This window comes from Perna viridis, chromosome 2, assembly GCF_037379345.1.
Source record: "Perna viridis isolate PV_CMFRI_1.1 ecotype Kerala chromosome 2, ASM3737934v1, whole genome shotgun sequence".
Classification (NCBI taxonomy): domain Eukaryota; kingdom Metazoa; phylum Mollusca; class Bivalvia; order Mytilida; family Mytilidae; genus Perna; species Perna viridis.
In genome coordinates this window covers 54,119,575-54,135,322 of record NC_142446.1, presented here as the reverse complement: position 1 = coordinate 54,135,322, position 15,748 = coordinate 54,119,575, and the positions used below count along the sequence as shown (strand labels likewise).

The window sequence follows — 15,748 nt, the reverse complement described above, 5'->3', positions numbered from 1 at the left end:
AAGAGTGATGAAGAAAAACTTTGCCAAAAATCTGGTGTATTGTTTGCTTCTTACGAGTGAAAAAAGTGGGTCATTTGGGGAGGGGCGCAGTTTGTACTCAAATGAATGCCAAATTTTTTTTGTTGAAAAACATGTCCACCACCTTGGTAAAATACATTTCAATAAAAAGCACTAAACATTATGAAATAATCGTGGTCTTCCATTACGTGCCTCTATATTATATCGTAGGCGTTTGCTATAATCGCAACTAAAACCATAAGTGCCTGCAATTTTTAAAAAAAAAAATGCATAACTATGTACAGCAAAAATTACTTAATTTATGGAAACCAGCACAAACCAATAACTTCATTGTGTTTTGTCATTTCGTTCGAAGATACTAACATACACGAAATAATTTACGTGTCGACAAAATTATAAATGATGTGGCTGCTGCATATCTTCTTAGTTAAATACAATACCTATGTAATATAGTTATTAAATCTATTGATGTATTCACAGCACTAAACATAAAATCTTTAGCTTTAACCCTTTTTATTTCCAAACATGATTATGAATACCACTCACACCAAACTGGTTGTTTGAATTGTCCGTGGCTCTGTGAAGATGGTGTAAATCGTCGGCTGTAAGGTGTTCATTAGCAGATAGAATGGAAAATATATTGTCAAAACCTCCTCTTGAAGCAAGAAATTTGTCGTTTCTCATTTTGTCGAACGGACTTTCTGCGTTCTGTTTGTTTTTGTTAAATGATGTTTTGGCATCGGCGTTGTTGTGACCAAAAGCATGTTGACCCACACCTGTTGTTCCACTGAAATGATTCATATGATGTCTTGCATGATGATTAATATGGCTAGGTTTCGGATTATGAGCTTGAGATATTGGAAAATTGTTAGAGTGTAGGGCCCCTGTATGCGACACGACTGGGAAGGATAGTTGGCCTGTATGTGGTGAGTTGTTATTATTTACATTGCGGCTGACAGGTGAGGCCCCTGCTGGAGGGTATCTATAATGTTGGGGTACCGGTGCGGGTGGATACACGCTAAAAGAAGATTGAGGTCTGTTGTTTCTAATTCTACCATTAGCTGTTGCTGCAACATGAGACCCATGAAATTTCTGTAGTTTCTGTAGGTTATGTCGAGAACCAGAAGGTACTTGGGATCCACGTGAATGCCAGTTAAAGGGGGAGTTGTTATTCCCTCCATGAATACCTGTTTGTGTTGGAGAATGGTGTGCGTTATTAAACAATGAAGCGTGTGCTATGTTGTTTTGGTGATTCTGAACATTGTGTCTAAAGTTTCTCGATATGGAACTAGATTGCATAGATGGTTGTGGAAGATTGTGTTGGGGATAAAAATTCTGGTTATGACCTCCTAGTAAACCGTTCCCGGGTAGCGGTGGTGGAAGAGCATTTCCGCTCGTCAAAATTGAGAATATATCGCTAAAATCTTTCTTTGTTTTTAGATATTTCTTCCTTTGTTCAATATCTTCTGGTGTATCTTGTGTTGAATAATTTGATAGAGCTTTGATACTATGAACGTTCATAGTATTTTCAGGTAATTTGTTAGAAGAATGACGGGATCCTGCTCCCATGGGAGATGGTAAACTGCCGTATTGTCCAATAGACGCTTGTTGGGTTTCTCCACTGCTAGTGAATGGGCTACCGTAGCCTCCAGAATGTCCATCTGCATTATCTTGGTTTGCGCCTATCTCGCTGATTGGTCCATATGACTTCCTTGAACCTGTTCCGTAAGAACTCCCAGAAATTAATGGGGATCCATATGACCCGACAGATGATGTTTTGTCACCATAATTTCCACCATATCCACTTCCTGATTGTTTCTTTGTGCCATAAGATCCACCTGATACTTGTTGCCCACCATAAGAACTACCATAAGATTTGGGGTTTGAACCGTATTTTCCGGGTTTTGCAACGACACCATTCTTAAATACTTCATTAACAGATACATGATGCCATACATCGTCTGAAGCTTTAGAGTATGTATGTGCTTTTATGCCGGTTTGGTTCTTGACAGCTGCATTTAGTAAGCCGTGGTACCATTTTCTATATTCTTCCTTATAGTCTGTGAAGTTATTGGAATTCCAATACGTCTTCTCGGTAGTTGGTGCTGGTGTTGTCGTAATTACTTCTAAGTTTTCGTTCATGATTGCCGACTTTTTGTAATGGTTCACAAGAACATGGGCAAGAGGCTTAGTATTGACTTTGTATGAGGGTAATATATAGTAACGATCCAAGGGTCTCGGGTTTTGGATGAAGTATTTCTTGTACACTGTTTTCAAAAACTTTGGCAATTTTCCTTTTGTTTTATCGGTTTTATTTGCAATGTCTTCATTCCCTTGTATTATATTCACTTCAGCTATTTTCGAAACGAAATTTGGGTCAGATTCTTCTTTCTGTTTATCAGAAGTTGAACTATGCCCATTTTGAGTAGTTTCCTGTTTCGTTTCACCAGAATCAGTTATCGTAGTTTCATTTAATGAATCTTCGCCCGTGTTAACAACTTTATAGTCAAGTTCTTTATAAATGTCAAAGTTAGTTTTGTTACTATGTCTCCTTTCTACCAATGGGAAGTCAGGTCCAAGAAAAGCTCGAATACAAAATCCATACGCAGTCCGTGACCTTTTCATGACCCCCGTTATATCTGGTAAAGACCAATCTGACCATTTGGACACTATTGGTGGGTGAATCAACACTGAAAACAAAAATTAAAACCAAATTTATATACATTAGGTGGTGTGTGTTCTTCTTTTTGAATGTAATTCAAGTTGTTTGTTTGTTCTTTTGTTTTTTGGGTTTTTTTTTCATCACTTGTATTTAAATATTTTTTTTAATTTGATTTATTTTGTCTTTTTTGTTTTTGTTTTTGTTTTTGTTTTTGTTTTGTTTTTGTTTTGTTGTTCGTATTTGTTTTATCAGTTTAACTTCCAATTACATCAGCTAAATTTTGATTTATTTTTGTTTTGGTAGTATAGTATCAAAAACAAAACTTAACAACAGCGTATATCGTAATTCTACCTCGTCTAGCCTCGTACAGTATCTCTGGACAATGTTCCCTGTTCCCAGAGATGATTTCCCTGGTTCTTTCTACCTCTTTGCTAACACAGTTCACGTTGCTCCATGGTGACCATTCACTAACTACACAGTGCCCTGTAAACACAATGATATCGAATTGTATTCCAATCATATTTTTACAGACTGAACTAATAGTATGCACAATTGTAACGATAATTGGTGTTTCAAAAAATTCAAGTGAGAATTAAAAACAATAATGTATTTTTTATTTCTTTTTTGTTGAATACTAGGTGGGATTTAATTTAACTTTATTTCTTTCTGATTCTAGCCTTTAATCTAATTTGCCCACTGTGGCTTTACTTGAAATCGGCCGTTTATCAACTCCCGGTGTTTGCTTAAGATTAAAACTAAACTCTGGAACCTTCATTTTCGAAATTTTTTCCCTTTAAACAAGTATGGACGCAGACTGGTATTGCCCGAAGAGCACATTTGAACATACATAAGTTTTGTCTTGAAAGTATTTTAACTTACATGCACATATGCGTACAATTACCATAATAAAATGAGCCCAGAAAAGGAGATTATTACAACCTCATTTCTAATTCCTAAACTATTTCTCGACTTATTACTATTTAAAGACTTCAATAATGTAATACACGTAACAGTTTAATATGGAATAAACAGTAGCGATTATTATCAAAGAAGCAAACTGTTTCCTTTTTAAGTGCTAAGAAGGGTTGTTTTTTTTCCTTGAGTTTACATTGTACCTTCACCATGTCTATGGTCATGTCCAGAAATGATTGGAGATCCATGTATTGTAACAAACCAACATAACAGAAACAGTGATTTCGACAGCCCTATAAGTAAATAAAGAAACCGCGTTTCTTGACAGTTTACAAATTTTACATGAGGTGTCAAAAGAGGAATAAATCTTAGTAATATATATTACCTATTTAACAGGGACGGATCCTGAAATTTTGAAAATGAGGTCCAGGCTACTTTTGCTCAATATTGCCCAAATTTGGCACAAAATTAACAAAATGTTACACTAAAAGGGGGTTCCGTCCCTCGGTTCCCTCCCCTGGATCCACCACTACCCCAAAAGTGTCTGATTTAGTTTCTGAGCATTATTTAATGTACATGTTATTTGTCCACTTTGACTCTTGTTAACCATGGTTAGAACATTTAAACATTTTCATCTCCTTTAATTTATTATTATTGGAATCGTTACTTGTAATTGTCATTTTTTGTTAATTTCTTAAAAAATATATTAAAATACATAACTAACGGTATCAACCTTACATTTTCGGTAGCCATTCCTCTGTCCCATCATCACTGGATTTGTGTGAGTTTAAAATTATTAATTTTGTAATCAAATGTCTATGAATCTGTCAATATTTCTGAGTGCCTTGAAGGTTTATGTCCCACATGTTGCGGGATTAGACGGTGGAATAATCTTCCCTCACTAGTAAATAAACTTTTATAAACAGTCATTATTTAATAACTATGGACTTTCAATAGATGATGAATGATATTATTTATTGTAATGTCAATAATTACATTCACCACAAACTGATGAATTTTAAACTGTTGTGTTGAAGGTACTCCACACGCAGCTTCTTTAGTATGTTTATTTTATCTTATTATTATTTTTTTTTTGTCAATTTGGATATTATTATGAGGAAATAATTTTAAGGAATACATCGAGCATTGCTCTGAAAATTTTGCTTTTTTCTAAACTGAAATCAATATAAGTGTTTGTATGAAGAATGTAATATACTATGACCTACTGGTGTAAAATATTAATCTTTTGCCAATAAAAGTAAATATCTGAATAAGAATACTTTAGTAGCTATTCGAAAATGCTAGACTTTTTTATTGACAACACGTTTGTCCAGTGTGGTGGATGTGTTTTTCAACAGACGATTGTCATCCCAATGGGAACAATTGTGCTCCACTAATGGCTAACCGATTCCTTCACTCTTATGAGGCCAACTTGATAAGACGAAACAACGCTTAGCCAGATCCTTTCTTTCCAGTTTCCGCTTATTGGTGACGTTTTGTCTTAAAACAATCATAGATTTGGGGATTTTATACATCACATTACCTGCCCAAAGAACTTGAGATAAAGGACACTACAGACACTATAAAGTCGGTCTCATATCTTGATTTTCTCGAAGAGATGGATGAAAAGTGAAAACCAGTGAACAAACTACACAACAAATGCCGATTACTTCTAAATTCGTGTCGTCAACTTTCCTTTTATCGTGGCAACATCCCTTTAGTATTTGTGTATGTAGTTTTCAAATCATAACTCATACTTTATAGCAGAGCTAACCGAAATAAGCGCTTTTTGTACCGTGCTAGACGTCTTACAATTAGGCTCCTGGAACATGCATAGTTATGTTGTCATCACTACAAAAGTTTCATGGTCGTCATCATGAACTCGTGAGTCATTATGGTGTATCCATCTACACCATGAAAACCGATTTGTTCACCGTGTCTTAGTTTTCTTTTCCTCTTTCGTCTACCCCGAAATTTTATGAGTTTCTAAAAATGCACAGGACGCTTATCTGGTCCAGCCTCCCAATTTTATGCGGGTTGTTTATTTACTTTTGTTTCATTGTACGTGTTTTTTTTATTTATCAAAAAAATTTTTTGTTTTTGCTTATTGTTTTTTGTGGTTTTTGTTTTTGTTTTTGTTTTGTTTTTGTTTTGTTTGTTTTTTTGTTTTTTTGCTTTTTTATGCTATTTGATATGTTTGATTTTGATTCCCTTGATTTCTGGTTCTTCGGAAAAAGAGAGGTGACATTTCGTACGTCACTTATTTTCAGACTTCCGATTTTACATTTTAAGCAACTTCGAAGTTCAGATTCCCCCTTTAATACTCCGAAGTTCAGATTCCCCCCTTTAATACTCCGAAGTTCAGATTCCCCCTTTAATACTCCGAAGTCCACATTTCTTTTCATACTATAGATTTTTTTCAATACTTTTTGCTTCCAACTCAGTGTCAAGATTGAATAAAGGGAAAATTAGTTAAAATGCACTATTCACACAAAGAAACCTCCACTCTGTCAATGTACATGTGTAAACATAACATTTGTAAGCCTTAAACATACGAAAATATTTATATACAAAAATATATATCTATATTTATAAAAAGATACAGAATTACATATCTCTCTTGAAGTTGGTGAATACGTTGAGAAAGTGATTGTTCGGTTTTAGAAAAGGTGTAACTGACATTATAAGTCATATCATGGAAGGCTCCGCCAGATTTTTTCCCTAAAGTAATATTTGACTTATTGTGATGTCAGAGAGAACAGAGATTTTTTCTGTATGAAAAATGGACCTAAATTCTACATAATATACGCTCCGTGAAATCCCTTACGAATCAACTAAATTGCGAAAAGATCAAATAGTTATATCCCTTCATTTTAAAGTTTGTTGTGGATTCTGCGTAATTTTATTTTACTTATTACCATTTCTGTTAATTATAAACCAAAATTTACTTTTTAGGAAACTATTGTCTAAGTTGCATACAAATCTAATCAGAGCAAGCAGTCTGGGTCCAAGTAGACTTTTAGTCCGAGTTGTCCTAAAACTTTATATGTCGTTTCGATCCCCAACATACTCTATACCCATTGAAAAGTTTTTGAAAGTTATGTAACAAATGTAGCTGTGGGCATTAGAGCTCTTAAACAGTTGATGCAACGTTTTACCAACAGGAAATCTTATTCGAAGCCTTGTTTGAAGAGAAAATGTTGCTCGAATTTCTCATTCCTAGTTTTTCTTCATTCATCACTATAATCTGTACAATTCTAGCAGTAATTTTGTGTTATGCTGCTTATTGCTTACATGAAGTACACAAGAAGTATGACCACATTCCTGGACCTAAAAGAACTAGGTGAATTTCATAGCAAATTATGTCAAAATAGTTTTTTTGTAAAAAGTCTTCAGAGCATGTAGACTTATTATGTAGTACATGCTTTGACTTCAAGTTAAGTTTTTGTCTGTCTGTCTGTCAGTTAAAACATAGACCTGTAATTAATGAGGTTTGCAACTGACTGAAATTATGCATTATCACTTGGGGGAAACAAGATCTCATACTTACTTAAGCAACAATACAACTTTAAATGACTTTAGATGATCATAACTAAAAATAGTATTGCAAATACTGAAATAAAACCTTCAGTTTCCTATTTGACAATATCTTAGCTTCATGTTCTTACCCCATTTTCTTTCTACCAAAACAAACCAACAAGAAGTTTTGAAAACAAGTTAACTACCCCTGATTTTTACGAAAATGAAAAGTATTCAAAATTAAATTCATGATTTTCACATTAACCTATCACAACTTTTTTTGTTTTTAAAGACAAATGGATAAAATTGTCAGTTTTACATTTTTACATCTTCTGAGCGTCTGCTACAATTAATTATAGATCATTTCATCAAAAGGGGAAAAAGAAGTTTAATAAATAGGTGGAAAGGTCAGGGAATCTTGTTCTCCACCGGGTGATAATTTTGTAGATAAACTGGCAAATTAACAAGTTTCTAATTATCTCTTTAATTATATGTCTCTGGTTAAAATGTATAAAACTGCTATAAAGGCCATGCAGGAAAAATACAAAAACTTTTTTCAATGAATTATCAGCTCTCACTGATAGCTCATAACTACATGTATTTCTTTATTGCAAACTAAAAACAGAATTTAAAATAGAAGATATCTCTATGTCATATAACATTTTAGGAGAATTAAATCAAGTTTTAAAATTAGACAATGTATAACCAAGTTAAGGATAGATTGTAAGTGATTATCCACTGGCAATTGAAACTGGTCATTATTAGAATGCTCTCAGAGAAAGTAGATTATGCCCTCTATGTAATTTTTTTCTATTGAAATATAGTATAAAGAGATCCTTTTTTTAGATACATTTGTAAGTGATACTGTAAAAGTCTGTTACATTTGTACATTATTCAGTATGGTTCTGTCTAAAACCGTGCACAGGATGATTCATCATATCTCAAGATAATCAATGAAACTGTTCAAACAAATTTGTTATGTTTTAAAAACAACTCTTCCTTTGTTCATTTTCTTGAATCTGCTATACATTGTGAAATATTTTTAGTGTATTTATAGCGTATAATTCTAAAATTTTCCTGTACTTTTCTGAAGTAGAACATATCCAAATTTTAAGTGTGAATAATCCCAGTGGGCAACTTGCATGTCTATGTTTTTTAAATACAATTTCTATGAGGCCTACAGAAGGATTTCCAACACCAAATAATAGGGATAAAAAATGCACGAATCACTAATCATAAGCCTCTGCCTGATTTTAAGGGAGAGCTGTACTTAAGCACTGACCAACCATTCAATCAACTAATAACTCATCTTACATGTTCTCCAAACATTGAACTTTTGCCTGAAATAGGCAGCAATAGAATTGCCAAAATGAGGGCTATGTCGGTCAAGAGATCTCTCTACATCTAGATGTATTGTATTATCTTTTTTGTGTTGATATTGTGTTTTTGGTGTTTTTTTTTTTTTGTTTATTCTTTTGTATTTACTTGACCCATATGGGTTTGCATGTAGTTTTGCAAATAAAAAGGTAAATTTATAACTCTTTGGCTTATCTAGTCGTGTGTAAACCAAAGGATCATGTACTTGTAATTTTTTTCAATTTAAAATCTTTTAGATTTTAGATGTCAAAAATGCGTTTATTAGGGTAATTTCAAACAACATCTGTAGATTACTTGCTTATGGGATTGGTGCATGCCTACATGTACTTTTGTAATCCAGTATCGGCTTACAAAGGGAATTACAATGTATATGTAAATGTATATTAATTAACAAATTCAACTAAATACAGTATTTTCTTTCATGTGCAGTACATTGTGTATTACAGGAGTAACAACAAATTTGATTTGCCATGTATCTTTAATTCACAGCTTCTGGTTTGGAAATTTAGATTACTTGATGTCAGAATCAAAGAAAGGAATTCATCTTGGAGATGTATTTCTCAACTTGTAAGTGTTTAATTGAATTTTGTCTTTCAAAATAAACTAAAGTCGTCATCATATAAATTTAAGTTAAAAGTAGTTTAGTTTACAAATGTAAATACCTCTGTTGTATTCATGAAATGATTTTTCATTAAATAACAATTTACACAGACCATAGAAATACCCAAGAATACCCCAGAATACTCAAGAATACCTTAAGAATACCCAAGAATACGTACAAATGACAAAGAATACCTCAAAATATACATTAAATCTCCTAATTCATTTAAATATGTATTTATTTGATAAGAGATAATGTTTTTATTTTAAGTTATTTGTGATTTGTTTTTTTTTTTTTAACGAACACCTGAATTTATCAGTGTAACCAGTAATGCAATGGTAATTATGCATAATTGTGGCAAGCCATTTTGAAATTTATTCTCTATTTATTGTTATGAAAAAATCGAAAATATTAGTTAATATATTGTACCATGATTTGTGGTGTAGTTTTTACAAGAATTGATGATTTACTCACCGCCTAGACATATTTAATATAAAATTAATGCAATACTGAAGTTCTTATGTAGATCAAATATTCAACACTATTTCATCAATTTTTCGTAGTTAAAAAAAATCCATTCAAATATATCATGTCTCAATTGAAAAAATAATATTTTCTGTAATTATTATGACTATCCTATAATGTTAGTGTTATTCAGGGGTATTCTTGGGTATTTCTATGGCCCCCATTTTAAATTGTCAAATGAGGAGGAACTATTAAGTAGCACTCCAGCTAAGAATCATGCAAAATGTGATTCATGGGTAAAAAGCCTACATATTTTTATTTTTTTATATATTGTTTGAATTGCCATAGTAAACAGAAATTAACATTCAGTTTTTCATATAACCTGTGTTCTTAGGAGATAAAAATTATATAGAATGCACTGTAGATTTCAAAATTAAGGGAGATAACTCTGTAAATGACACTCCAAATACAATAAAATCTATTGGATTTTCAATGTTGATTATCTCCTAGGAGCAGACACATTTTAATGAATAATTACACATTTCATAGTATAGGCCCATAAAACAACTTAATTACAAAGATAAAAATATGTAGCCTTTTTTGGGGTGTGTCACATTTTTTCAGACTTTGCATGATTCTTACACAGACAGTTACTTAAAATGTGAACACTACATATTTACGTTGTCAAATCAGCTGTATCAAGATGAATATAGTATAAAATTATTATGACTATCTTCTAATGTTTTGTAGTATTTTGGGGGTATTATTGGGTATTTCTATGGACCCCCATTTTGATTTGTCAAATCAGGAGAAACTGAACTTTATTAAAATGTGTAACACTACATATTCAAATCAGCTGTAGCAAGATGATCTTTGTATATTAGATGTTCTACTAAAACTTAACACTGAACTTTTGGAACTATTCATATAGATGTAGAACCTGTACACATGTAGCTCATTAAATTGTGTTATTTTTTCTTTATCTTAAATTTGGCACTGCCAGTTTATACTATAACATAAATATAAATCTATAGAAAAATATTATTAGACAAACTGATGACCTGCCATTACTGTCAGCTTAACTGCCCTTTTCAGAAACAAAATGTAACCGGTTTTATTTTTATTTTTAGAGCAAAAACTTATGGACATACATTCAAACTGATGGTGGTTTCAAGACCAATTATAGTATCTGTCGACCAAGAGGCTGTAAAGGTGTGCATTGGGAATAACAACATTTTACATTTGCACTACTATGCAGTATCTATGTGAAATTTGAATTTTTTTATATTTACACCAATTTAGGTAAATATTGTATATTTTTACCTGCGTCACCCCCAAGAGTGAAAGCAGGTATGGTAGCTGCTCAACTGTGTCCACCCGTCCGTTATGCTTACCTCCTGTTACGGAAAAAATTCACAAATGTTTTCCTACATTTTTAGCATGTTTAACTTAAAAAGTTTTTGACAGTTTTTGCTGTCATGGGTACCTTCTTTATCTAGTCGGTAACTCCAAAAGTATTAAACCAATGTTAGTTCAACTGTGCACAGAATTCAATGAATTCAGACACACTTTGATAAGGAAGGGTTCCAGCCGGGGTTCCTCAAAAAAAGGGGGGTGTTAGGACATTTACCATATTTTGACCTATGAAAAATACAAATTATCCAATAAAAAGAAGGAGTGCCAACCTCCTGTTCCCTTCCCCTTGATCTGCCACTGTGTTGTTTTAACTTTAAAATTTTGCTACTTGATAACCTCTTCTGTAATTCTCAAATTATTTTTGCCACGTGAGATTTTCTTACAGTGTATTGTTAAATGTCACTGTCACCATAGTCCAAAGCATCACAGCAGCTTGAAATTTTAACACATTCTTCCTGTAGGTATGCTGTATAGTGGGATCCTTTTTTGGGAAAATTTGAGAACAACTTTGTTTATTTTCCATATTTCAGGATTGAAAGGGGGGGTATCACTAGTGAGTCATTGCTCACAAAATTCTTGTTTATTTTTTTCTTCAGGAATTGCTTGTGTCTGGTAAATATGAGAAGTCAGAGGATGTTTACAGTAGAGCAGGAAAAGTGTTTGGTTCTAGGTATAAATGAATAAGTTAGATGTTAGATGTTCATTTTGACTTCTTAATGAAAGTATTGAGATAAAGAAAAGGGTACAAAAGATTTATAAATATCTTTTTATACTTCAGTGGGGGTATACAGTGATAGGATGTCAGTACTTACGTCCTTCCTTTTCTTATACAGAAAGGTACACTGGTGAATGGAATTTAATGAAACTTTCACAGAATCACATTACGTATTCCCCTGTTGTACCTCCTTGTTTAGAATTTGATCCAAATCATTTTAGAGGTGAAAAGTTGCTTGCAAATTATTTAAGAGTTTTGCTAAATTCTTACGTAAATGTAAAGATTTGATGCTGAAGTTTGGTTGGACTTGTCATAACTTGATCAAAAATGGAATTTCACATCTTAGTTTTATGGTAATTTAATAAATAAATCTCGAAAGTTTAAACAGAATCCTTTGGATTTGGAAAAATAAACTTATCTGTAAGGGTTATCTTCACCATACCATTGTTAAATCTTTGGATTATGTTTTTATTGGTTCTAACTTTGACTCTCTTGTTAACAAATTAAATATAAATTAACTATATTGCATTTTGTCCTACTTTACATCATTACTTTTTATCCTGGTGTTTGCACAAATACCTTGTTTTTCTTTGACATTTTGTTATATGGTTTCAATAAATCCTGTTGTTTAACATATGGACAGCTGTATGATCCATTGAAGTAATCAGTTCTTTACAAAGGTACTCTATTCCATGTTTTCTAGTATGCTGGTGGCATTAAATAGTTCTTTCACAACCTTCAAGATTAATGAATTACATGTAACATTATTATGTTAATATGCCATGTGAACATCATTGCTTTTTATCTTGGCATGTGCACAAAGACCTTGTTTTACTTTGACATTTTATGATATATTTTCCCTAAATCCTGTTGGCTGTGTTTTTATTGATACTTTTTGTTTGAGTAAACAAGGTGTGCTTATAAGTTGCTTTATGGATTTTGAAGTAGCTTACAGAAAAAGTGAGTATTATTTTGAGGTAGTGCCACTTGTCGTATTTGTTAAACAGTTTGTATTCTGTATCGATCTCAAGATCTCAATCCAAAGTCAACAGATTTTTATATTTCATTTTATTGTTGTATTTCCCCACTACTGTTCCAAGTAAGGGGGAGGTTTTAATGCTCAAAAACATATTTAATCCTGCCACATACTTTATATGCCTGTCCCAAGCCAGGAACCTGTAGTCCAGTGGCTGTCTTTATTTGTTATGTTCATTGTTATTTGTTTTACATTTTTTTTTTAATAGATAAGGTCAATTGTCTTTTTGAATAATATTACTTCATTTATTTTGGGGCCTTTTCCAGCTTGCTTTATGGTATGGTTTTTGCCCATCATTGGAGACCATGTCATGACCTGTAGAGGTTTAATTGTTCATTGCTTGACTTTAGGTGGATGACTGTCTCATCAGCAATCATTACACATCTCCTATTTTTATATGCTATCAAATGGGGAGAGTGTTGGGTATCAAGTTACTGAGCATTGCTCACAGTTTATCTAGTACATTGTACATGTATTTAGTTGTACTTTTATTTTTCTAACTGTTTACCTGCCATTTAATTAGTTTGATAAGTTGCTGAAAAAAAAACATGTTAAAATTTTAGAATAAGAAATGGTCCAAATTTTTTATAAGGTTGTAAAGTCTTAGAGGACTTTAATCTGAAGTTATTAATTGGTTGCCAACCCCAACCCCCCCCCTCCCCCCCCAAAAAAAAAAAAAAAATCATGAAGTCATCCCTGCTTTGTACTCTAATATTCTTCAGTTGAAATGCTGCCTTAAATCTATCTTTAAATGTCATCATGTTTTCCGCAGGTGTCTGGGTAATGGACTGGTAACCATCACTAACACAGAGACTTGGTACAGAAATAGAACCATCATGAACCCTGTGTTTAAAAAGGAGTAGGTATATTAAAACTAAATTAGGTAGTTACACTTGGAAATATTTTAAAAAAACACACACACACTCTTTATATTTTGAGCATCTAAGAGACTGCTACATATGAGGTTAAAAACTTCTTTATCTTTATAAAAAATGTATTTTACTTGGAAATAAATAGTCTCAACTGTTGTTTTTTTTAATCTGTATGTACAATTAAGGGTTTTAAGTGCTGTGAAAAAGCACTAAATGAGTGTACTTAAGAGAGTTTCCAGAAAAGGAGTGGTCCAGGCTATTTTTCCACCAAAAGAGGAAGTTCCAACTCCTGGATTTGCAACTGATAAGATACTATAAGATGCTCTCATTAAATACAGAAAAAAAGCTATGATAATTAATAAGCTGATAATTGACATAATACCAAATTTAACCAATGTTTTTTTTTATCAATTTTAAACAATGTACAACAGAAGTTTGAAGGAACTGATCATTAAGTTTAATGAAAGTATCGATCAGCTGTTGATACAGCTACAGAAGATTAGACATGCCAAAACTTCTGTGTGTTTGATGAAACAGTTTTCTCGAACAACATTAGATACTTTAGGGAAGGTAAGTTAGCATGGTGAAAACAAAGATACCAGCTCTTGTGATTAATTTCTCAGAAAGTGGCAAGTGTAAAAGTTGTTGTAAGTAAAGATGCCACAATGCTATTTTCTTAACTTATGTCTAATTTTATGCTTAGGACTTTCTGTGAGATTGTCCACTGATTTTTATTGCAATATTTTGATATCACTGATAAATGATATTGTCTTAGGTTGTCAGACAGGTCAATTTTTTGTCAGTGGAGGCCAAGTGTAAATTGCTGACATTGACTCTGGCATCATGTGCAAAATTCAAACTGCATACCATACATTTTTTACCCAATTTTGTTGCTGACTGTGGGAAAGGAGTAAAAAGTAAACGAAATATTTTCACAGAAGATCATTTCCCAAAATATATTACAGTATATTACAAATTAAGCTCAATCTGATTAAAATTAGGCCTATCAGTTATTCAGTCACTGCATGTGTAGGATATAACAACACTCCATTCTACTTTATTTTCTGATAACCTTTCTGATTTGTCGATCAGATTTTATCTTTCTTGATTTTGAAAGCATTATTCAAAGGAAAAAGCCCGAGGATTCTGAAAAGGTCAGGGAAAATTTTCCTGCCATTTTTCCATAGTGCACTTCAACTAAATTTGACCTATTGATATCTTAAAAAGGCAAACTTTACAAACACTTTGACAGTAAGTTCTTGATGTTATGATGTATAAGTACTTGGATAATGCAATAAAATCTCTGTGTATTTTTTCTTCATGTGCCACACCTTATGCACAGTTTGCCAGATTCTTAGACTGAAAAGTATTTTAAAGTTTTTAGTCTATCTAGACCCAATTTTTTTAACACAAAAATGGTTGTAAATTTGTCATTTCAAATAAATAATAATCGGTTTATTTCAGGTTGGGTTCAATAGGGAAATCAACAGTCTTAACAACAACGATTATTCATTTCCAGCTGCAGTAAGAAATATACTCCATGGTATGTCCATGAAGAGCCTTACACCTTTTGTTCAGGTAAGTATCTGTTAACACATATATTTTAACAGACACAGTTCATTGTTTTTACCAGTAAACTTTAGTTGGGGTGCAGGATAATCATTTTTTATGGGTTGACAAAGAAATAGAACACTGTAACAATAGAGACATTTGTATCTAATGATTTTGTCTTCATGTACTTTAGTAGCAGTCTTTATAAATAACAGGCAGAAGTTGATTCATGAATGTCAAAAAGCCCACAAAATTCACTTTTAGTTCTTATTCAGAAACAGTTACAGACCACATAATCAGTATTAGTAGTTTCTCATTATTTGAGATACAAATTATATAGATTGTACATGAAATTGGCATTTTGCAAGAGTTATCGTTCTTGATTCAGTTTGATTTGGTTGATTTAAATGGGAAATAAATACTTTTCATGATTTGTTTGATATAAGAGTGGGATATGTATGCATAGTTTTCTCCAAAATGTAGATCGGTTTGCAGAAATGACTATAGGAGAGTTAGCCAATCTCATTAGTGATGTCGTATTCACCAATTTGCATATCATTAAGTGTCAATTGGTTGGCAAAAAATGACAACTAAATAAACAATT

General features: G+C 32.5%; 2 protein-coding genes across 4 annotated transcripts in view; one reads left to right on the top strand and one right to left on the bottom strand.

Annotated features, from left to right (window-relative positions):
* Positions 1-279: 279 nt before the first annotated feature.
* LOC148626046 (uncharacterized) lies at positions 280-4,428 on the bottom strand. The gene is made up of 4 exons (XM_088569650.1): positions 4,331-4,428; positions 3,796-3,885; positions 3,032-3,163; positions 280-2,708 (listed from the first exon to the last, which is right to left on the bottom strand). Exons 1-4 carry the CDS (start codon positions 4,359-4,361, stop codon positions 532-534), a joined length of 2,430 nt encoding a protein of 809 aa, XP_088425776.1. The 5' UTR covers positions 4,362-4,428; the 3' UTR covers positions 280-531.
* A 2,229-nt stretch (positions 4,429-6,657) lies between these two features.
* The window catches only part of LOC148626044 (cholesterol 24-hydroxylase-like), an 80,774-nt gene continuing 71,683 nt past the window's right edge, over positions 6,658-15,748 (top strand). For all 3 annotated transcript variants that reach the window (XR_015919976.1, XR_015919975.1, XM_088569653.1), the window contains exons 1-7: positions 6,658-6,935; positions 8,978-9,055; positions 10,685-10,766; positions 11,567-11,640; positions 13,494-13,580; positions 14,025-14,163; positions 15,058-15,171. Coding sequence is in view for 1 of the 3 variants with exons in the window: in XM_088569653.1 (XP_088425779.1) it covers positions 6,790-6,935; positions 8,978-9,055; positions 10,685-10,766; positions 11,567-11,640; positions 13,494-13,580; positions 14,025-14,163; positions 15,058-15,171 (720 nt within the window). In the remaining 2 variants the exon portion in view is untranslated. The remainder of the gene's footprint in view (positions 6,936-8,977; positions 9,056-10,684; positions 10,767-11,566; positions 11,641-13,493; positions 13,581-14,024; positions 14,164-15,057; positions 15,172-15,748) is intronic.

Excerpts from the sequence above, each read along its gene's own strand:
- LOC148626046 (XM_088569650.1), bottom strand. The coding sequence starts at position 4,361 with ATGATGGGACAGAGGAATGGCTACCGAAAAT. Across the intron at positions 3,886-4,330 it reads GAGGAATGGCTACCGAAAAT|GGCTGTCGAAATCACTGTTT; the intron begins GTAAGGTTGATA and ends ATTTACTTATAG. Across the intron at positions 2,709-3,031 it reads ACTGTACGAGGCTAGACGAG|TGTTGATTCACCCACCAATA; the intron begins GTAGAATTACGA and ends TTTTGTTTTCAG.